The sequence below is a fragment of the Pristiophorus japonicus genome, chromosome 10, assembly GCF_044704955.1.
Source record: "Pristiophorus japonicus isolate sPriJap1 chromosome 10, sPriJap1.hap1, whole genome shotgun sequence".
NCBI classification, from domain to species: Eukaryota; Metazoa; Chordata; class Chondrichthyes; family Pristiophoridae; genus Pristiophorus; species Pristiophorus japonicus.
In genome coordinates, this window is record NC_091986.1 from 24,626,839 (window position 1) to 24,650,452 (window position 23,614).

Here is a 23,614-nt window from a genome sequence, read left to right on the forward strand (position 1 = left end):
AATTAGGCACAGCATGGAAAAGTATAATGATTAATAGATCTTTGTAGTTTTGAATTTTTTTTGCTAAAATACAGTTCTTCTTTACTCTCCAGTAATTTCTTCTCAATCTTCCTTGCTCATTTTATCAATAATATGATCATTACTCCTTTGAATTTTCCTCTCTTATTCATCTTAAGTTCAAGTACATTTTATATGCTCTTTTCTCCTTCTTAAGCCCTCAATGTGTTGAAAGCGAGATTCATAGAATAGAATCACAGAAGGAGACCATTCGGCCCATCGTGCCTGTGTCGGCTCTTTGGAAGAGCTACCTAATTAGTCCCACTCCCCTGCTCTTGCCCCATAGTCCTGCAATTTTATCCCCTTCATTTTATTCCTTTTCAACTATTTATCTAATTCCCTTTTGAAAGTTACGATTGAATCTGCTTCCACCACCCTTTCAGGCAGCGCAATTCCGATCATAATCAGTAAGTAACCTTTTAACATTGTTGTTGCCAATTTAAGTGTATCTAAGGGTTAAGTCAAGGCAGGACAGCTCGGACACGTGTTATGCTCCTCCTGAACTATGTGGGAAGTCAGGGATGCTTCCGGTGTCCCTGACGACTATGTGTACAGGAAGTGCATTCGCCTCCAGCTCCTGACGGACCGCATTGCGGCACTGGAGCTACAGGTGGATGAACTCTGGAGCATCCACGATGCTGAGAATGACGTGAGTAGCACGTTTAGTGAGTTGGTCACACCACTGGTAAAGGGTACACAGCCAGATAGTAAATGGGTGACCAACAGGAAGAGCAGTGCCAGGAAGGTAGTGCAGGGGTCCTCTGCGGTCCTCCACCTGCAAAACAGATACACCACTTTGGGTACTGTTGAGGGGAATGACTCAGGGGAGGACAGCAGCAGCCAAGTTCATGGCACCATGGCTGGCTCTGCTGCACAGGAGGGCAAGAAAAAGAGTGGGAGCGCGATAGTGATAGGGATTCAATTGTAAGGGGAATAGATAGGCATTTCGGCGGCCGCAACCGAGACTCCAGGATGGTATGTTGCCTCCCTGGTGCAAGGGTCAAGGATGTCTCGGAGCAGGTGCAGGACATTCTGAAAAGGGAGGGTGAACAGCCAGTTTTCTTGGTGCATATAGGTACCAATGACATAGGTAAAAAAACAGGATGAGGTCCTACGAGACGAATTTAGGGAGCTAGGAGTTAAATTAAAAAGTAGGACCTCAAAAGTAGTAATCTCAGGATTGCTATCAGTACCACATGCTAGTCAGAGTAGGAATCGCAGGATAGCTCAGATGAATACGTGGCTTGAGGAGTGGTGCAGAAGGGAGGGATTCAAATTCCTGGGACATTGGAACCGGTTCTGGGGGAGGTGGGACCCGTACAAACCGGACGGTCTGCACCTGGGCAGCACCGGAACCAATGAGGGGCAGTGTTTGCTAGTGCTGTTGGGGAGGAGTTAAACTAATATGGCAGCAAAATACAGAAAGGAGAATAGTAAAAGTGGAGGGCAGAGAAACCCAACGCAAAAAACAAAAAGGGCCACATTACAGCAAAATTCGAAAGGGGCAAAGTGTGTTAAAAAAACAAGCCTGAAGGCTCTGTGCCTCAATGCGAGGAGTATTCGGAATAAGGTGGACGAATTAACTGCGCAGATAGCAGTTAACGGATACAATGTGATTGGCATCACGGAGACATGGTTCCAGGGTGACCAAGGCTGGGAACTCAACATCCAAGGATATTCAGCATTTAGGAAGGATAGACAGAAAGGAAAAGGAGGCGGGGTGGCGTTGCTGGTTAAAGAAGAAATCAATGCAATGGTAAGGAAGGACATTAGCCTGGATGATGTGGAATCGGTATGGGTGGAGCTGCGGAATTCCAAAGGGCAGAAAACGCTATTGGGAGTTGTGTATAGACCACCAAATAGTAGTAGTGAGGCTGGGGACAGCATCAAACAAGAAATAAGGGATGTGTGCAATAAAGGTACAGCAGTAATCATGGGCGACTTTAATCTACATATAGATTGGGCTAACCTAACTGGTAGCAATGCAGTGGAGGAGGATTTCCTGGAGTCTATTAGGGATGGATTTCTAGACCAATATGTCGAGGAACTAACCAGGGAGCTGGCCATACTAGGCTGGGTGATGTGTAATGAAAAGGGACTAATTAGCAATCTTGTTGTGCGAGGCCCCTTGGGGAAGAGTGACCATAATATGGTAGAATTCCTTATTAAGATGGAGAGTGACAAAGTTAATTCGGAAACTAGGGTCCTGAACTTAAGGAAAGGTAACTTCGATGGTATGAGGTGTGAATTGGCTAGAATAGACTGACAAAGGATACTCAAAGGGTTGACGGTGGATAAGCAGTGGCAAACATTTAAAGATCACATGGATGAACTTCAGCAATTGTTCATCCCTGTCTGGAGTAAAAATAAAACTGGGAAGGTGGCTCAACCATGGCTAACAAGGGAAATTAAGGATAGTGTTAAAGCCAAGGAAGAGGCATATAAATTGGCTAGAAAAAGCAACACACCTGAGGACTGGGAGAAATTTAGAATTCAACAGAGGATGACTAAGGGTTTAATTAGGAGGGGGAAAATAGAGTATGAGAGGAAGCTTGCAGGGAATATAAAAACTGACTGCAAAAGCTTCTGTAAATGTGTGAAGAGAAAAAGATTAGTAAAGACAAATGTAGGTTCCTTGCAGTCGGATTCAGGTGAATTTATAATGGGGAACAAATAAATGGCAGACCAATTGAACCAAGACTTCGGTTCTGTCTTTACGAAGGAAGATACAAATAACCTTCCGAAGGTACTAGGGGACAATGGGTCTAGTGAGAAGGAGGAACTGAAGGATATCCTTATTAGGTGGGAAATTGTGTTAGGGCAATTGATGGGATTGAAGTCTGATAAATCCCCGGGGCCTGATAGTCTGCATCCCAGAGTACTCAAGGAAGTGACCCTAGAAATAGTGGATGCATTGGTGATCATTTTCCGACAGTCTATTGACTCTGGATCAGTTCCTATGGACTGGAAGGTAGCTAATGTAACACCACTTTTTAAAAAAGGAAGGAGAGAGGAAACGGGTAGTTATAGACCAGTTAGTCTGACATCAGTAGTGAGGAAAATGTTGAAATCAATAGCAGCGCATTTGGAAAGCAGTGACAGGATCGGACCAAGTCAGCATGGATTTATGAAAGGGAAATCATGCTGACGAATCTTCTGGAATTTTTTGAGGATGTAACTAGCAGAGTGGACAAGGGAGAACCAGTAGATGTGGTGTATTTGGATTTTCAAAAGGCTTTTGACAAGGTCCCGGTCAAGAGATTGTTGTGCAAAATCAAAGCACATGGTATTGGGGGTAATATACTGATGTGGATAGGGAACTGGTTGGCAGACAGGAAGCACAGAGTCGGGATAAACGAGTCCTTTTCAGAATGGCAGGCAGTGACTAGTGCAGTGCCACAGGGCTCAGTGCTGGGACCCCAGCTCTTTACAATGTACATTAACGATTTAGATGAAGGAATAGAGTGTAATATCTCCAAGTTTGCGGATGACACTAAACTGGGTGGTAGTGTGAGCTGTGAGGAGGATGCTAAGAGGCTGCAGGGTGACTTGGACAGGTTAGCTGAGTGGGCAAATACATGGCAGATGCAGTATAATGTGGATAAATGTGAGATTATCCATTTTGAGGGCAAAAACACGAAGGTAGATTATTATCTGAATGGCGGCAGATTAGGAAAAGGAGAGGTGGAACGAGACCTGGGTGTCATGGTTCATCAGTCACTGAAAGTGGGCACGCAGGTAAAGCTGGCAGTAAAGAAGGCAAATGGTATGTTGGCCTTCATAGCTAGGAGATTTGAATATAGAAGCAGTGAGGTCTTACTGCAGTTGTACAGGGCCTTAGTGAGGCCTCACCTGGAATACTGTGTTAGTTTTGGTCTCCTAGTCTGAGGAAGGACGTTCTTGCTATTGAGGGAGTGCAGCGCAGGTTCACCAGACTGATTCCAGGGATGGCTGGGCTGTCATATGAGGAGAGACTGGATCAACTGGGCCTTTATTCACTGGAGTTTAGAAAGATGAAAGGAGATCTCATAGAAACGTATAAGATTCTGACGGGACTGGACAGGATAGATGCAGGAAGAATGTTCCCGATGTTGGGGAAGTCCAGAACCAGGGGACACAGTCTTAGGATAAGGGGTAGGCCATTTAGGACTGAGATGAGGAGAAACTTCTTCACTCAGAGAGTTGTTAACCTGTGGAATTCACTGCCGCAGAGAGTTATTGATGCCAGTTCACTGGATATATTCAAGAGGGAGTTAGATATGGCCCTTACGGTTAAGGGGATCAAGGGGTATGGAGAGAAAGCAGGAAATGGGTACTGAAGGAATGATCAGCCTTGATCTTATTGAATGGCAGTGCAGGCTCGAAGGGCCGAATGGCCTACTCCTGCACCTATTTTCTATGTTTCTGTAATAACTTGCTGTGTTAAAAAAAATTCTCCTCATCCCACCTCTGGTTCTTTTGTCAATTACCTTAAATCTGTTTGCTCTGGTTTCCGACCCTTCCAGCAGTAGAAACCGCTTCACCTTACTTACTCTATCAAAAACCTTCATGGTTTTAAACACCTCAATCAAATTTCCCCCTAACCATCTCTGCTCTAAGGGGAACAAGCATTGTACGACCTCCTAAGCAAACACATTCGGGCTGATCTTCCATTCCAGGTATTGACTGAAAGCAATGCTGGCACAGTGTACATGAAGCACACTATGCTCAGGGAAGATTAGCTGTAGGATATTCCACTGGACCTTGTAATCATGGAGAGGGCAGACATCGGACACTGTTGGAGACACTCTATTGGTACTATGAAGATCGCCAGATTAAGTCCTAATGCTGCCTGAGCCTTAAAGATGGCAGCACTGTTAAAGGGGCAAGTAAAGTGAAAGGCCCATCAAAATTTTCATTTAAAAAAGGATTATAGTACCAGATTTTGATGAATTGTGGCAAGGTTGTAATTTAATGTGTGTGCACCAGATGCTGTAATCTGCATACCAGTGGCCGTTGTGTGTAAGGATTGTATCCCTGTGAATGAGTACTCCGGTGTCATGGCTGGGGTAGCAGGCAGTGCTCCAAGCAGTCCATGTGCCCCTGCAGCCTGCTTTGGTGGGAGATGGTGAAAGGACAGCACAGTGGTGGCAAGTAGTGGCTGGAGGAGCAGGGAAAGCAAGTGTGGGCAAGAAGAATGATGGTGCAGCTATAGGAGGAAGCTGCTGGCTTTATTGGGAGCCTTCGCGATTTATTCTAGGTGGTATGGAGCAGGTACCAGATCAAGGGGAGATCAGGCACTGTGCTAGGAAAAGAATGGTTAGTGGCACAGTGACTTCAACAGATAACAGGGGGCTTGTGGTTGTATCTCCTCGATTGTCTAAATGAATCACATTGCAAGAGGGGAGAGGATGGCACTATACTGAACAAGGCCCCCATCACTAAATCTAAAATATTCTGCAACAAGTGCAGAAGCAGCAAAAACGATTTTATTCAAAAAGCCAAAAGACCTTTTTTGACAATACCCTGAAGACAGATTGCACTGAAATGGCAGTTCTCAAAGCAGTTGCGCCTGGTTTTCATGGGGGCAGTTTGCTCCTGATCAGCATTCAATGCTATTCGGAGTAATTCTGAATGTGTTCATGTGAATGAAATGTAAACATTTTCAAGTACAAACACCAGAAAAGCCAGACAGGAAATTCCGGTGTAGTATGCCTCAGGTGCAGAATGGGAGCAAAGGATTTTTGCTAATTTTTTCTCTGCATTGCATCCTTTCTCAGATGATATCTATGGGAGCAGGACAGAGAAAAATCAGCACTATTCTTTTCAAGGACTTCAAACTGTGGAACTCCTTATCTCTGTCAACTCCATCTTACAATCTATAGGCTTTTAAAACCCAAGTTTAATACCATTTAACCACTAATTCTTGTTTATCCTCTTATCCCCTACTCTTTTCAAATTTCTGCGGTGCCGGACAGTATGAGCTTGGGAAAAGTTTCTCAAAGAACACACTCAAGTCAGCCAGAAAATAAAACACGAGTGTAAAACAACACTGGTGAGAGTCAGCACCATTTTCAATACAAACAGCAAGTATCATCTTCAGTTCAGATAATGGTAATTATTAGTCGGGTGTAAAGCATAGCAAGCTGAGGCCTTGAATAACGGCAAACAAGGCTTTATCTGAAAATCTTTCCTCTGCTATTCTAGCCTATTCAACATAAATGGGTTCGTGCCTTGCCTAAAATAGTGGACAAAGACATTTCAGATGAATGAGTGAGGGGATTTCAGACAAAGGCATTGTGCTCGTATTCCCAATGTGAATTCATTTAGCTTCAATTTCTCGCATTAAGTCCTTGCTGACAGATACCTTCTCAGAAAATGCTGAAAAAAAAATTAATAGAAACAGTTCTTTGGAGTCCCTATTTTAGGGAATGGGTGGGAGGGGGCGGGGGGGGGGGGGGAGACAAACATGGCTGTAATTAAATTGGCTGCTCTGCATATAGTAGCAACAGCCACAATGGTTCTAATCAAAGCCAATCTAACACAATTAAGACCATGCATATCTGGAGTAGATTTTCCCTCAGGAAATATCTTAGAAACAAAGGATATTAACCTTATCATCACTACCGAATATCTTTTTATGGTGCTTCGACATCACGAGTATCTCTAATGAAGAAGATATTCTTCAAATTTCACTTTGTTATGAAATCTTAATCCAAACAGACGAGATTTTTCACTGATTACCCAGGTTTTCCTTATTAGAATTATGTTAAGCGGTGCATGCAGGCAGCAGTACATATGCAATGCTCACATTAATAGCAACAAACATATTCAAGCTGTTCCAGTTTTATACTCTACCTGTTCTTTCAGAGATTAGTAATTGTTTAGTAACAGGTTTGTAGAGGCTTTGAGAGCTAAACCCATTGGTATATGGACTATATCCTGCAAACGGGCTACATGGAAGGCCAGAAGTGTAAGAACTCGAAAAGAGGCTTTTCCATCGATTGGCTTTTGAGGGAAAGAAGCAAAGACACAGAATTAGATTTGACAAAGCTCTGCTTGAAGCGTTAGCTTAAAAAAAACAATAATGTATATACATTACAGCGTGGAGTAGCTTCATGCAGTATTATATTCAACGACAGAAGCCAATTATAATCACATGGTTTCCAACTCTAAGATCCAGGGTGGCATGTGTGTACACTGACGTTTTATAAATTAACCAATAATTTAGCAATTCAACAAAACTCGGTATTCAAATTTATTCTTGGAAAAGTGACAATGAACACCAGGCTTCAGAATATGTCAGGTTCGAGCTTCCTTTAACCTACAGAGGATGAAATGCATTTATCACTTATTTTCTCTCCATTACTCCTGCAGGCACGGACTGAGGTAATCGTCACCATCCAATATCTTGTCCAAAATCAGCATCCAAAGGCTATTCAACAGCTGAGCCCGATCCTATCCTTACCCAATGTCAACCCATTCACACTTTGCAGTGGGAGTCACCGACTGGATGCGGATCAGGGAACAGGCACCCAGAATGATTGGTCCCCTCCCTAGGCCAAGGCAAGCTGCAGTGCCCTCACCGCGACAAGGGAATGAACCTGGGATTGAATGCACAAGGAAAATCTGAATTATCGGACCATTCGAATTAAGTAATTTTGAATTGAGAGGAGTAGGGAGCAAGGGCTGAATTTACTCTGCAATCCTGCCTGAAATCAGGCGAGATAGGTTCCTGGCCTATTTCCCTCTTGTCCGCCCCAGTTACTCCCTCAGTCTTGACTGAGTCTGACAATGGGTCAACATGAGTCAGAGGAGTGACTGCAAGTCCTACTACTCTATTACCCAAGAGGAAATACCCAGCTGTCAACAGGTCAAGCAGTAACTTCTCAAATACATCCACTTCAGGTGGGCATACAATGCTATCAGCATATTTTGTTGGGCAATTCTCAGGAAGTCACTGGGAGCAGCTAATTAACTAAATTTTAATCATTTTTTAAAATCACTTAAAAGGTGTTTGGATGGGTACCTGCAGGGTTACGGACCTAGAGCTGATAATTGGGATTAGACTGGATAACCTCTTGTTGGCTGGCACAGATACGATGGTAAGTACTGCAGGGAATCGAATACGGCCAGGGTGATCTCCTGGACTAATTTCGATCGCCTGGATGGGTCAGAGAGGAATTTTCCCAGATTTTTTTTCCCCAATTGGCCTGGGTTTTTAATCTGGTTTTTGCCTCTCCCAGGAGATCGTGTGGCTTGGGGTGGAGTGTAGAATGTTTTAGTGTGAGGAGGTGTCGCAGTTGTGTGGGACAGACTGGTTGGGCTTGGTGCTCTTTACCTTTCCGCCATTGTTCATTGTTTTATATATCAGGGCTGCTGACCGAGGACCGTGCAGCTCTTTGTCGGCCGGCATGGACACGATGGGCCAAAATGGCCTCCTTCTGCGCTGCAGATTTCTACGTTTCTATGTTTCTAAGTTTCACCAGTAGTGAAGAGCCTCCTATAACGTCAACACAGTCCAGCTGGAAAAATGCTAGGCTTTGTGTATTCGCGAATTATAGGTCTAAGAGCTACGCACCTAATCTTTCAATGGCCCTCAATGATGTCCTGCCCACAAAGCAAATTGGAAAATCTATCCTCATATAACCAGGACCACAAATGTGCAAAGCTTTCCTCATTTTTGTAAAAACAAAAAATAATTCTCCGGCAGCCATCCTCCCTCCAAGATTTCTTTTTAATTGAGACCCTTGAACACTCATCCTTCTAGTATCCACAACCCCCTGCGATTTTACCATTTTATGTTTTAAAACAAAGAATTCCCAGGAAATGTCCCCAACTCCCAGAAAATTCCCTCAGATTTTCACCCTCTTTGTCTTAATAAAGAAAGATTTTGAGGGGGGAAAAAACCTTCCTTCTCAAGATTGGCTTCACGACAGTGCACTCATTCATTCCCAGCAGGCTAAGTGCCAAAGTATACAAGTGCCCTGTATAGAACCGAAGGAATTTTCAGGCATAGGAAGAGGCCATTTTGATCCAACAAGTCTGACCCTTTTTGATTGATTTTTTTTTCCCCACTATCTCACCATATCTCTTAATTCCTGCAATCGCCAGAAAATCGAGGCTTTAGGAGCAATTTATAGCATTCCCATCAACAGCTAGATTTTCCTTTCATCGTGCTGAGGCGTTAAGGATTAGGTGCATGTAACACACAGAGAAAAATCGGCTGGCGAGGATAGCACATGCATAATGGAGTCCACCCAATTTTCCGGCCATTCATTGAAATAGATGGAAAATTGCAGGTATGCACTCATTCCAGCCAAATGTTCCACTCTGTGCTGTTCTTAAATGATCCTTTATGTCTAAGTGCAATAAGAGGAAAATGTTCCCTCAGGTGCAGCGTAAAAATGCTGCAGCTGAGCTCACAGGGACTGTGCACCCAAAGGACCCAACATGTCCTTCAGCAGGCAAGGCTCTGCACTGGGAGTGCCAATATGTAAAATGACTCCTTATTCCTATGCCCATGTGCAGACTAAGGACCAATATCACATATGTTGGGATTACCTCAGAATTAGACCTTTCCAGTAAGATATCCCATGGACAATTCACAAAAAAGCCTCTCCTCAGCCCATGTGTCATATCATCTTGTATTCCTAAAAGTAGAGTGATTAAGTACAACCTTGTGCTCAACACTCAGGAAGCTCGACACCATCCAGGACAAAGCAGCCTGCTTGACTGGCACCCCATCCACCATTCACTCCCTCCACCATCGGCGCACCGTGGCTGCAGTGTGAACCATCGACAAGATGCACTGCAGCAACTCACCAAGGCTTCTTCGTTAGCACCTCCCAAACCCGTGACCTCTACCACCTAGAAGGACAAGGGCAGTAGGCACACTGGAGCACCATCACCTGCAAGTTCCCCTCCAAGATATACACCATCCTGACTTGGAAATATATCACCATTCCTTCATCGTCGCTGGGTCAAAATCCCGGAACTCCCTCCCTAACAGCACCGTGGGAGTTCCTTCACCACGAGGACTGAAACGGTTCAAGAAGGAGGCTCACCTCCACCTTCTCAAGGGCAATTAAAGAGGGGCAATAAATGCTGGCCTTCCCAGCGACGCCCATATCCCAGAACAAATTTTTTTTTTTTTTTTAAAACGAACCCAAATGATGTCCATAGCAGCAGAGAAGCCTTCCTATGGATGAAGATCCTAGATACATCCCACCCATTAAATGCAAGGCTCAATCCCTTGCTCTAGTATGTATGAGGGAGGGAAATAACTTGTACACTAAAGTTTCAGATGGAGCTATTTGTAAAATCTTTCTAGTTTGGTTCTCTCCATCTAGTAAAGTAGAGACATTTTGCTGTTTGAGTTCAGATGGATGGCTTCTCCTTTAACATCAGGAGTTTTAAAGATTCCAAAAATGCCAACTACCTAGACTAATACGGTTTTAAAAAAAAGCAGGCTTGGCTTCTCATTATTTTATTATATTCTTTACGGAACAAATATTAATAAAGACCAAGGAGTTGATTAAAAGGTCAAATTAAACTACACCCTTCCCAGAAAAACCTGACATCTCCAAGGGGTTTCTGATGTCCAAGTAAAAGGTCTCACTTCCAAGAAGGAAGTGGACCAGATGATCTCAGTACATTATCACAGCTCTCCTGAGACTGACCTTTGAGAGAAGGAATGGATACAGCAGGCGGTAAAGGCGGCAAATGGCATGTTGGCCTTCATAGCTAGGGAATTTGAGTATAGGAGCAGAGGGGTCTTACTGCAGTTGTTCAGGGCCTTGGTGAGGCCTCACCCGGAATATTGTGTGCAGTTTTGGTCTCCTAATCTGAGGAAGGACGTTCTTGCTATTGAGGGAGTGCAGCGAAGGTTCACTAAACTGATTCCAGGGATGGCAGGACTGACATATGAGGAGAGACTGGATCGACTGGACCTGTATTCACTGGAGCTTAGAAGGATGAGAGGGGATCTCATAGAAACATATAAAATTCTGACAGGACTGGACAGGTTAGATGCAGGAAGAATGTTCCCGATGTTGGGGAAGTCCAGAACCAGGGGTCACAATCTAAGGATAAGGGGTAAGCCATTTAGGACCGAGATGAGAAGAAACTTCTTCACTCAGAGTTGTGAACCTGTGGAATTCTCTACCGCAGAGATTTTTGATGCAAGTTCGTTAGATATATTCAAGAGGGAGTTAGATATGGTCCTTACAGCTAAAGGGATCAAGGGGTATGGAGAGAAAGCAGAAATGGGGTACTGAGGTGAATGATCAGCCATGATCTTATTGAATGGTGGTGCAGGCTCGAAGGACCGAATGGCCTACTCCTGCACCTATTTTCTATGTTTCTATGTTACAGGAGACCTCTAAGGGAAGAGTTCCTAACACTGGAGTGAATACAAGACATCCACTCTCTAGTACTGTATTCCACGATACCAACTACTGTCAAGCTTTTACCTAGTTAAGTGAGGCAAGCATTGCATTGTACTTTTTTCATCTTATAGAAACATAGAAACATAGAAAATAGGTGCAGGAGCAGGCCATTCAGTCCTTCTAGCCTGCACCGCCATTCAATGAGTTCATGGCTGAACATGAAACTTCAGTACCCCCTTCCTGCTTTCTCGCCATACCCCTTGATCCCCCAAGTAGTAAGGGCTTCATCTAACTCCCTTTTGAATATATTTAGTTAATTGGCCTCAACAACTTTCTGTGGTAGAGAATTCCACAGGTTCACCACTCTCTGGGTGAAGAAGTTTCTCCTCATCTCGGTCCTAAATGGCTTACCCCTTATCCTCAGACTGTGACCCCTGGTTCTGGACTTCCCCAACATTGGGAACATTCTTCCTGCATCTAACCTGTCTAAACCCGTCAGAATTTTAAACGTTTCTATGAGGTCCCCTCTCATTCTTCTGAACTCCGGTGAATACAAGCCTAGTTGATCCAGTCTTTCTTGATAGGTCAATCCCACCATCCCGGGAATCAGTCTGGTGAATCTTCGCTGCACTCCCTCAATAGCAAGAATGTCCTTCCTCAAGTTAGGAGACCAAAACTGTACACAATACTCCAGGTGTGGCCTCACCAAGGCCCTGTACAACTGTAGCAACACCTCCCTGCCCCTGTACTCAAATCTTATAACACAAATGTACAGATGTCATAGTGACCTTTAATAAACTAAATTAATTCGCCTATTCCACAATTGAACAACTAGGAATAAATAAATAATTTCTGAAGTTTGGTTTAGTTTTCAACTTTGGCTAATAATTATTCTCTTGTTCTTCTAATCCAGCTTTCCTAAAGATTCCCCATCCATTCCCTTTATTATTTTAGAACACTGTACCCAACCGTATCTTACAGATTTTATATAGATTCACCATTAGATCATTTATATTCTATACATCTTGCCATAAAACCCAGTAGACCATTTGCTATTGTTTTTAAATAGTCTTATCTGGGAGGTGCTACTTTTAATATCCTGTGAATCTAAACTACAAAACCCCTCTGCTCCTCCACGTTATTCAGCTTTTCCCAAAGTATAATTACTACTTTTACTTTCTTTAAACAAACAGTATCAGCTCACATTTACTAGCATTGAATTCCATCTACCATTTATTTGCCTATTCCACCTCACTGATATCTCCTTGCTGTTTCCTCAGAATTGTTTACCATACCTCCTAATTAAGTATCTTCTGCAAATTTGGTCACCTGTTCCTGCCGCCCTATATCCAAATCGTTGATGTACACATTGAACAGTTGCTGTCTCAGAACAGAAACCTCTGCTTTCAAATTCTTTTCTACTGGCTGGTTTCAACTCACTTTTGTTCCTCTGAATTTCTACATTATCCATTGGCCTTAAAGTCTCTGGGGGTGAAATTCGACTTTGACAGGGACATAAAATGGGCGGTATTCTTTCTGGTGCCAGTTATATCACCTGTCCAATAAGCAGTTCCATTAATTTCAGTTGAGCTGAATTTCGGGCAGGGTATAGAATGGGCGATGGATGCGATACCGCCCGTTCTGCATCCCTGCGCAAGGCCAACTTCTGCCCCACTGGGTATAACTGGCTAATTTACAGAAGACATTTGAGTTTAGTAGATCTCTTTATTTCTAATGAAGACTTTTGCAATGTATGCACCCGTGAGTATGCTCACAGGTTTGTAGAGCTGTTGCATTGTGAGTGGCTTAGCCAGTCACGTGGTCTTCACAAGACTCAATAAAACCCCAGTCAGTTGAGTCTCGGTCATCCACGATGAGGTATGCATTTGTGAGCCTAGTGGATGAACTGGTAACGTGTAGTGTGATTGTTAAACCTTTGTTAATAAACCAACTAGTTCTTAATAGCAATGTGTTGCTGTGAATTCTTAAGTAAAGAACCCATGAAGCAAATACATTACAACTTAAAAAACACTGCATAGTGCAGTGGATTCTGAATTTGTAATGTCTTCCATTAATAGTGCTTACGATCAGTTACAGCACTCCATTCTAATTACAACAGGAGCTTTGGAACACAAGCAATTTGTGAGTCAAGACAAGATTCAAGTTACAGGGAGTGTGTCATACATAGCATATAGTGCATTACATCAGGAACCAAGGTCCAGAAGTCATATGACAGATACAAGAATCTAATGATGACCAAAGCAGGTTTATGGTACATGTGCATAATAACTCACAATTGGTAATTAAGGCAGCTTTGATTGCTGAAAGAATTTAATGTATTTTTGTAGGAAGAGAATTGAACCTTGCCAATTAAAATTATTCTTACTTACATCTACAGTGTAAACAGTAACTGTGCAGAATGGAACAAAAAAATCATTGCATGTATAAATCTCTTGACTCAAGATTGCAGTAAAAATAGATGACCCATACATTGTAGCAGTGTTTCCCCCCAAATCTATTATACCTCAGCACATGCAAAAAAAGCTGTGTCCTACATTCTCCCCCATTGAATTTCTGTAATATCACTATAATAATAACCTTGTTTAAAAGTCAGCTGTATTTTACTGCAGTAACCACACAGTGACAGCCTCCACAAATGCAATGATTATGCCAAGATTTACCACATCACTCTGCAATTTTGTCTGCATCACTAAACTGCAATCAGCTGTCTAATATAAATACCACGGGTGAATCTTGCTGGTGATGCCCAGCCACGTGCATAAGAATAGTATAGATGCATTTAAGGGGAGATGCATGAAGGAGAAGGGAATAGAGGGTTGTGTTGATAGAGGTGGATGAGGAGGGATGAGAGGAGGCTCGAGTGGAGAATAAATGCCCGCATGGACTAGTTAGGCCGAATGGCCTGTTTCTGTGCTGTATATCCTATGTAATCCTATGCAATGAGTCACTGGACAATTTAAAATATAAAATTAAGTCAGAAACAAATAAGATATGGCAGTTTCTTTTCTTTTAAGAAAAGAACTTAAAAAAATAGGCGCAAAGAAAACCACAAATGCTGCAGCTGTGATCAACATTTTCGCTTTCACATACAGGTTGGCTTGCGGTGCAATTCCAGTATTTCCTGCTTTAATTTATATGTAGACATCGCTGCTAGATGGCTTGAGCACAAGCACTCTCATTCCTGTTTTATTTACTGGAAAGTTTTTTGTAAAAAAAACGTGTGTGAATGCATAACATTTAAACATAACATTTCCCCCCTGTGGAAAAATGGTCAAAAGATCCTGAAATGCAACAGTTGCGCTGAACAAGACTCTTCAATTTTCTCTTGCGCTTACTTTTATATACTCCAATTATTAAACTCTAATAAAGCATTAATATTTTTGATGCAAAGTGGTCCAGACGCTTATATCTACACACACACACAAACATTCTGAACACCCTGTAATCTTGGCACAGTTAATTTATTTCTTAATATTTCTGGGTGACATTTTATGTCTCCACTTCATTGACTTTCTTAACTATACCCATTGTATTCCAGTTCCCGATTTCACTAGCATTGAGTCTTGTGCCAAAAAGCATAAAATTGAGAAGCCAATTTCTTCTCCAATTCTGCTACATCATCTCTGCTTAACCACTACTTTTATTCCACTTTAATAGCCGGAGGCAACATCATTTCCCAAGTTCCAATGTATATCACAATGTCACAACCTTCATTTACATCACCCATACTGACTGGCTCGAGTTTGACCCTTGCACCAATGATCTCTTGGTGGTGATGATGGGCTTAAAACATGCACAGCTTTCCTCTACTTGCTGCAAGTATTGGGCGCTTTGATGTTTTTTTCCTCAAAACTCAGGCTCAGCTGAAATTGTGCAGCATGAACATGAAAAAGATGGAATTCAAGTTTGAGTACACTCAAACACCTAAAGTAACCATAGCAATGCAACGAGGTGGTGGTTTGTAATGCGCTTCACTCATGCCTATTAACATAAGCAAGCCTCTTACTGCTGACTTCCATTCCAGTCTGCCACAAGCATCACTGAGTGTTCTGATGTTTCCTGGGTCCTAAATCAACAGGTTGTGGCTTTTACATATTTAAACTAGAAACACGTTTACTATTATGCAGACACTTGGAACAAGCAGGGCATGCTTAGCAGCAAGGCCTCAACCCATATGGAAAACATCCAAATGCATAGTGCAATATGAAAAGTTATACAATTCTTAACCTTTACTGGAAACATCTACACATCTGGCCAAAAGTCACAACCTTTTGAATATATTAACATTTACTCACAGACAATTGCGCTCTGTGGTGACTAGAATTTAGGACTGAAAATCTACATAATGCCCTGCTGGCTAGAGTTAGTGGTAAAGTTAGGCTTTTGTCTCAGCATACATTTATAGCAGTTATATTACAAGTAGAGAAGCACATATCATCTCAAAGCTGATGCTGAGTCCAAAATATTTGCTTTCAACAACGGGACAAATAAAGGAACAAAGATTCACGTTAACTCATTCTGCCCCAGGAACGTAAACCTGTAGACTCCTTACGTTCCTCAGATGGCCACAAGGGAAGGGAAGGAAGACTTGCATTTATATAGCACCTTTCATGACCACCGGACATCTCAAAGCGTTTTACAGCCAATTAAGTATTTTTGGAGTGTAGTCGCTGTTGTAATGTGGGAAACGTGGCAGCCAATTTGTGCACAGCAAGCTCCCACAAACAGCAATGTGATAATGACCAGATGTGTTTTAGTTATGTTGATTGAGGGATAAATATTGGCCAGGACACTGGGGATAACTCCCCTGCTCTTCTTCGAAATAGTGCCATGGGATCTGTTACGTCCACCTGGGAGAGCAGACGGGGCCTCGGTTTAATGTCTCATCGGAAAGACGGCACCTCCGACAGTGTAGCGCTCCCTCAGCACTGCACTAGAGTGTCAGCCTAGATTTGTGTGCTCAAGTCCCTGAAGTGGCACTTGAACCCATAACTTTCTGACTCAGAGGTGAGTGTACTACCCACTGAGCCACAGCTGACACTGACACTGACAATGCGCAGCCCTGTTGGAAAAATTATGAACAGGTTGCCTCTTGCAAACAGGCCGTCTCTTACTTGATGCATCTGTGGACAGATGACCGATTGATTTGGCATACGACACCAGTGGCAAGGAAGAGTCTGGCGGCATAAAAGCTGAACACAATACTGACATTCACATCTACAGGAAGAGCTATCCCAAGAGCAGATGTTTCCTGCAGCATGGCTTTTAGAATATGGTACAGCTCAGTGGCAGCATCTCTCATGAAGTGGAAAGAACAAAGGAAAGTTCCCATCTGTGATGTCTAGGTAGGACTGCCTGGGTCTGTAAATGTGGTTCCTGGGTTAAGAACAGGTATATACATTAGGAAAGATTTTACAAATTTGTGCTCATAGCACAAATATGTTCCATGCCAAGAGCACAAAAATAGACGCTGTAAAGCCCGAGGTGTTATGATCGCTTCTTGTCCCATTATGAATTCCTCTTACAACTCAGAGCACCACTGGAACTCACCAAGAAATCTGCATTCTCAGAGGAATTGAAATTGCAACTACAAGCGAGATTATTGAAGAAATAAGAGCAGCAAATAAAAGTTCTACGGTGCAAAAAAAAGATCACGTACATACGGGAAGTAACACAATAACGAAAATGCAGGTGATGCTAGCTAGAAAGTGTCAGAAAAAAACATTCAAAACTTCATTATATCTTTAAAGAAGCAAACTTCTAAAGGCCAAGCCAGACAAACACTCATGTGGGGGAGCTGCACTGCAGGGTAGAACACAGTGCAGAAAGATGAGATATGCAGCATGACATCCGTATGCAAGCTGTACAACATCCAAAAAATGGGAAATTGTTGCTGCCACAACAAAGGCACTGCAAATCAGGCATGGTGTCTTAATCGCCCACTTTTATGACACCAGTGATGCTCTGTGCCATGGCTGCAGCATTGCAAAATTTATACTATAGTATCTGGCATTTATCGGTTAAAAATTACATATTATAAATAATCCCACCCCATCCCCCACCCCCTCCCAAGCATCAAAGAAGACAGTGTACAATGTTTCAACAATCAACAATGAATTACTGGCCTTACTGTGCTGAAAATATATCTGAAAGTGTAAAAGGGTAATTTTTAGTGTGCTCGGAGCAAAATTTGTGAAGAACACGTAGCTGAAAACTGGGTCGTGGTGATAATAATACCGAGCTTCAAAGAAAGGAGACAAGAGTCAATACAGCCACTAGAGAGGAATCTGCTTACTGAGTCTACCCACGCAAGTATTTACAAACATATTGCAGAGGAGAATGAAAAGATATGTAGAACAGGCACTGCATGAAGAATAAGCCGGTTTAAGACCAGGACAGAAGTAGTGGGATAGATCAACTATTTGTGATAAGACAGATTACGGAGAAATTAATAGAACACAACATCCACTGTTATAGCAACTTCATAGATTTTAAGCAGGCCTTTGACAGTGTCTGGCGAGAAGGGAAATGGCATTTCTTGAGGATGTATGGTATTCCTGAGAAACTTGTCAGACTGATAGAAAACAAATCGCTGAGTGCTGTTAGATTGAATGGGAAACTAATGGAATGGTTTCGATCAACAGTTGGGGCGAGACAAGGATGCACACTGTCGTCTGATTTATTTGATCGAGTACTGGAAGCAGTAATGAATCTTGCACCGAAAGGTGATATTGGCGGATACATGGCAAGATTTTAAACAATCTCGGTTCTGCTGATCACACTGACCTTACAGCAACATCTAAAACAGATTTGTAGAGACCATCTGATAAGGTGTACGTGGAGAGTAGAAAATTTGGATTTGCAGGTTAACACAAAGAAGACAGGAGTTATGTCATTTGGAATGCTGTACACAATACAGCGAGAGGGGACACAGATGAATAGATGAATACGTTTTTATACCTTGGTGGGTTAGTTATGAAAATATGTATACCTTGCTGGGTTAGTGTCAGAGAATGGGAGTTGTGAAAACGACATCAAAAGAAGGATTGGACTTGCTTCTGGAAGTTTAAGCAGGATAGGGAAGGCGAAAGATATTTTGGGAAAAATAAAAAGGTAAACATTTTATGAAGCAATGGTTATCCCCATATTATTATACAGACACAAGACTTCCAAAGCAAGCGCTCTACTTGGAACTCTTACGTAAGCGAGCCCCAGGTGGACAGAGGAAATGTTTCAAGGACACCCTCAAAGCCTCCTTGATAAACATAGAAAGTAGGTGCAGGAGTATGCCTTTCGGCCCTTCGAGCCTGCACCACCATTCAAAATGATCATGGCTGATCATGCAACTTAAGTACCCCATTCCTGCTTTCTCTCCATACCCCTTGATCCCCTGAGCCGTAAGGGCCACATCTAACTCCCTTTTGAATATATCTAATGAACTGGCCTCAACAACTTTCTGTGGTAGAGAATTCCACAGGTTCACAATTCTCTGAGTGAAGAAGTTTCTTCTCATCTCGGTCCTAAATGGCTTACACCCCTTATCCTTAAGACTGTGACCCCTGGTTCTGGACTTCCCCAACATCGGGAACATTCTTCCGCATCTAACCTGTCCAATCCCGTCAGAATTTTACATGTTTCTATTACATAAAGTGCAACATCACCACCGACACCTGGGAATCCCTGGCCAAAGACCACCCTAAGTGGAGGAAGAGCATCCGGGAGGGCGCTGAGCACTGAGTCTTGTCGCCAAGAGCATGCAGAAAACAGGCACAGGCAGCAGAAGGAGCGTGCGGCAAACCAGACTCCCCGCCCACCCCTTCCTTCAACCACTGTCTGTCCCACCTGTGACAGAGACTGTAATTCCCATATTGGACTGTGCAGTCACCTGAGAACTCACTTTTAGAATAGAAGCAAGTCTTCCTCGACGTCGAGGGACTGCCTATGATGATGATTATACGGATTATCGTGTTGGATCATAAGAAAAGTTGACGAGCAAAACAAACTAAGAGCGGAGGGGAGTTGGTCAAGAGGCATACTGGGAGTATCAAGAGGCAAAGAATGAAGAATTATATTGTTATGTATTGATCCTTAGGGTCAGCAGGCACCAGGAGGCGTCACTGTCGAAGGTCATCGTGCTCTATGCGCGTGTGCGCGGTCACTGGTATATAAGCGTGGGTACTATGTCATGCGGGAACTTGCAGCGCGAATAAAGTTGGATCAGGTTTACAACCGAGTCCGTTGACAGTAACAAAACTCTTAAGTTACCTCGTCGCCAAAAGTAATGACTCAAGAACCTTCGCATGTACAATGGGTACTACTGGAATTCTGGAGAGATTTGCGGAGGGCAAGGATTGGGCGGATTTTATCGACCGCCTGGATCAGAATTTTGTGGCCAACAAATGGGAGGGAGAGGCTGACGCAGTTAGGCACAGGGCAGTTTTCCTTACCGTTTGTGGTCTGAAAATTTACGGCCATCTGAAGAACCTTCACTCGCCTTTACGTCCAACGGACAAAAAGTACAAGGATTTGTGTGCTTTGGTGCATGACCATCTTAAGCCAAATGAGGGCATCATCTCACGCCATCGCTTCTATACTCATGTTCGTGCTGAGGGCAAGGATGTGTCAGGATTCGTCGCCGACCTATGACGTCTTGCTGAGCCGTGTAAGTTCGGGAACGTGTTGGAAGACATGTTGCAAGATTTCTTCATGATAGGCATCAACCATGATGTGATTCTTTCGAAATTATTGGCCGAAGAGAAGCTGGATTTGAGAAAGGACATAGCGACTGCCCAGGCATGCACGACGACTGATGATAATTTGAGGCAGATATCATCGAAGAGTCGGAGCTCCACAGCAGATACTGTAAACAAGATTGTGTCGTCTTCTGACAGAGCTGCTTATGGCAGGGCCCACTCGACTGCTTATGTGAAACGTGTTGTGTATCTGTAAAGCATGCACTTCCATGTTCTGCCACCCAGGAGTGCATCCCCCGAAGTCCCAAGGGATCCCAGCATATATATAAGGCCTGTATATAAGGCCTGTTCCTCACTCTGGAGTGCCTTATTAAAGACTGAGGTCACTGTTACTTTAACCTCCCTGTGTGCAGTCTCATCTGTGTTAGGAACACAATAACTGGCGACGAGTATACAAATCCAATGCAAAGATGCAGCAAACTGTGGGCATCCTGGAGAAGTTCTCAGAGGGTGAGGACTGGGAAGCCGATGTCAAAAGGCTAGACCAGTACTTTGTAGCCAACAAGCTGGACGGAGAAGGAAGCACTGCAAAAAGAAGAGTGGTCCTCCTCACAGTCTGCGGGGCACCGACCTACAGCCTCATGAAGAATCTTCTGGCTCCGGTGAAACCCAAAGATAGGTCATATGAGGAGCTGTGTACACTGGTTCGGGAGCATCTTAACCTGAGGAAGACCTTGCTGATGGTGAGGTATTGGTTCCACATTTGCCAGCGATGTGAAGGTCAGGAAGTGGCGAGCTACATCGCCGAGCTAAGGTGACTTGCAGGACAATGCGAGTTTGATGGCTACTGGAGCAAATGCTCAGAGACTTTTTTGTACGGGCATTGGCCACGAGACTATCCTATGAAAACTTTTGACCGTAGAGACACCGACCCTCAGTAAGGCCATTGCAATAGAACAGGCCTTTATGACCACCAGTGATAACACCAAACAAATCTCTCAGCACACAAGTGCTAGCAATGTTCATAACTTAACTGGAACTGTGTTTGCGAGCAGAAATCTATAGGGCAGAAACCACGAGTCTGCAACTGCCAGCAGGCCTCAGGTGACCCAGATGACTCAGAGTCCCCAACAAAGGATAAATGCAAGGCAATTCACACCTTGTTGGCGTTGTGGAGGCTTCCATTCAGCCTATTCATGCCGCTTCAAAGGGCATGTTTGCAAGAGCTATGGAACAATGGGGCACCTCCAATGAGCTTGCAGACGAGCTGCAAGCTCTGCAAAACCTGCTAACCACCACGTGGCAGAGGAAGATGGTCCATGGTGGATCAAAGCAATTTCGAGCCCGAGAGAGAGGAGGCAGATGTTGAAGTACGTGGGGTGCACACATTTTCAACGAAATGTCCACCTATAATACTAAACGTAAAATTGAATGGCTTACCCGTAGCCATGGAACTAGACACTGGCGCTAGCCAATCCATCATGAGTAAAAAGATGTTTGAGAGATTGTGGTGCAACAAGGCACTCAGACCAGCCCGGAGCCCCATCCACACGAAACTGAGAACTTACACCAAAGAGCTTATCACTGTCCCGGACAGTGCCATGGTCAAGGTCAGCTACGAGGGCACGGTGCAGGAACTGCCACTCTGGATTGTCCCGGACGATGGCCCCACACTGCTTGGAAGGAGCTGGCTGGGCAAAATCCGCTGGAACTGGGATGACATCCGAGCGCTATCACATGTCGATGGGGCCTCATGTACCCAGGTTCTGAACAAATTTCCTTCTCTTTTTGAGCCAGGCATTGGAAACTTTTCCAGGGCGAAGGTGCAGATCCACTTGGTCCCAGAGGCACGACCCATTCATCACAAGGCACGAGCGGTACCTCACATGGTGAGGGAGAGAGTGGAAATCAAGCTGGACAGGCTGCATCATCTCCCCAGTGGAATTCAGCGAGTGGGCCAGCCCGATTGTTCCAGTACTCAAAAAGTGATAGCACGGTCAGGATTTGCGGCGATTATAAAGTAACTATTAATCGTTTCTCGCTATAGGATCAATACCCGCTACCTAAGGTAGACGACCTATTTGGTCGCTGGCAGGAGGCAAGACATTCACCAAGCTCGATCTGACATTAGCCTACATGACGCAGGAGCTGGAGGAGTCTTCGAAGGGCCTCACCTGCATCAACACGCACAAGGTTCTGTTCATCTACAACAGATGCCCGTTTGGAATTCGGTTGGCTGCAGCGATCTTCCGGAGAAACATGGAGAGCCTACTCAAGTCAGTACCACGCACGTTGGTTTTTCACGACGACATATTGGTCACGGGTCGGGACACCGTCGAGCACCTACAAAACCTGGAGGAGGTCCTCCAGCGACTGGATCAAGTAGGGCTGCGGCTGAAGAGCTCGAAATGCATCTCCATGGCAACAGAAGTGGAGTTTTTGGGGAGAAAGATCGAGGCGGACGGCATTCGGCCAACAGACGTCAAGACAGAGGCTATCAGGAACGTGCCCAGGCCACAGAACGTCACGGAGCTGCGGTCGCTCCTGGGACTCCTCAACTATTTTGGTAACTTCCTACTGGGGTTAAGCACCCTCTTAGAAACCCTACATGTGTTATTGCATAAAGGTAAGAACTGGGTCTGGGGAAAAAAAAAAACAAGTAATTGCTTTTGAGAAAGCCAGAAACATTTTATGCTCCAGCAAGTTGCTTGTATTGTACTACCCGTGTAAAAGACTTGTGCTAGCATGTGATGCGTCGTCGTACGGAGTCGGGTGTGTATTACAACAAGCTAACGCTGCGGGGAAGTTGCAACCTGTCGCCTATGCCTCCAGGAGCTTGTCGAAGGCTGAGAGGGCCTACAGCATGATTGAGAAAGAGACATTAGCGTGTGTGTTCGGGGTAAAGAAAATGCATCAGTATCTGTTTGGCCTCAAATTTGAGCTGGAAACCGATCACAAGCCCCCCATATCCCTGTTCGCTGAAAACAAGGGGATAAATACTAATGCCTCAGCCCGCATACAAAGGTGGGCACTTGCGCTATCAGTGTATAACTATACCATCCGCCACAGGCCAGGCACCAAGAACTGTGTGGATGCTCTCAGGCGGCTACCATTGCCCACCACGGGGGAGGAAATGGCGCAGTCTGCAAACTTGTTGATGGTGGCGCAGCCCGCAGACTTGTTGATGATCATGGAAGCGTTTGAAAATGACAAAATCACCTGTCACGCCCCGCCAGATCAGGACTTGGACCAGCCAAGATCCTCTGCTGTCCCTAGTAAAAAACTGTGTACTGCATGGGAGCTGGGCCAGCATCCCCGTTGAAATGCAAGAACTAATCAAGCCGTTCCAGTGGCGAAAGGATGAGCTGTCCATTCAGGCAGACTGCCTGTTGTGGGGTAACTGCGTAGTGCTACCAAAAAAAGGCAGGGAGTCATTCAGCTCGGATCTCCACAGCACACACCCGGATATAGTAA

The 23,614-nt window shown here is 44.1% G+C and overlaps 1 protein-coding gene across 2 annotated transcripts in view; it reads right to left on the minus strand.

Moving 5' to 3' along the window:
- slain1a (SLAIN motif family, member 1a) overlaps window positions 1-23,614 on the minus strand; it is a 124,472-nt gene that overhangs the window by 36,355 nt on the left and 64,503 nt on the right. Inside the window, exon 3 of one of the 2 annotated variants that reach the window (XM_070891374.1) lies at window positions 6,895-7,044. The exons of the other annotated variant lie outside the window; for it this stretch is intronic. Coding sequence (XP_070747475.1) covers window positions 6,895-7,044 — 150 coding nt within the window. The remainder of the gene's footprint in view (window positions 1-6,894; window positions 7,045-23,614) is intronic. 2 annotated transcript variants of the gene reach the window in all.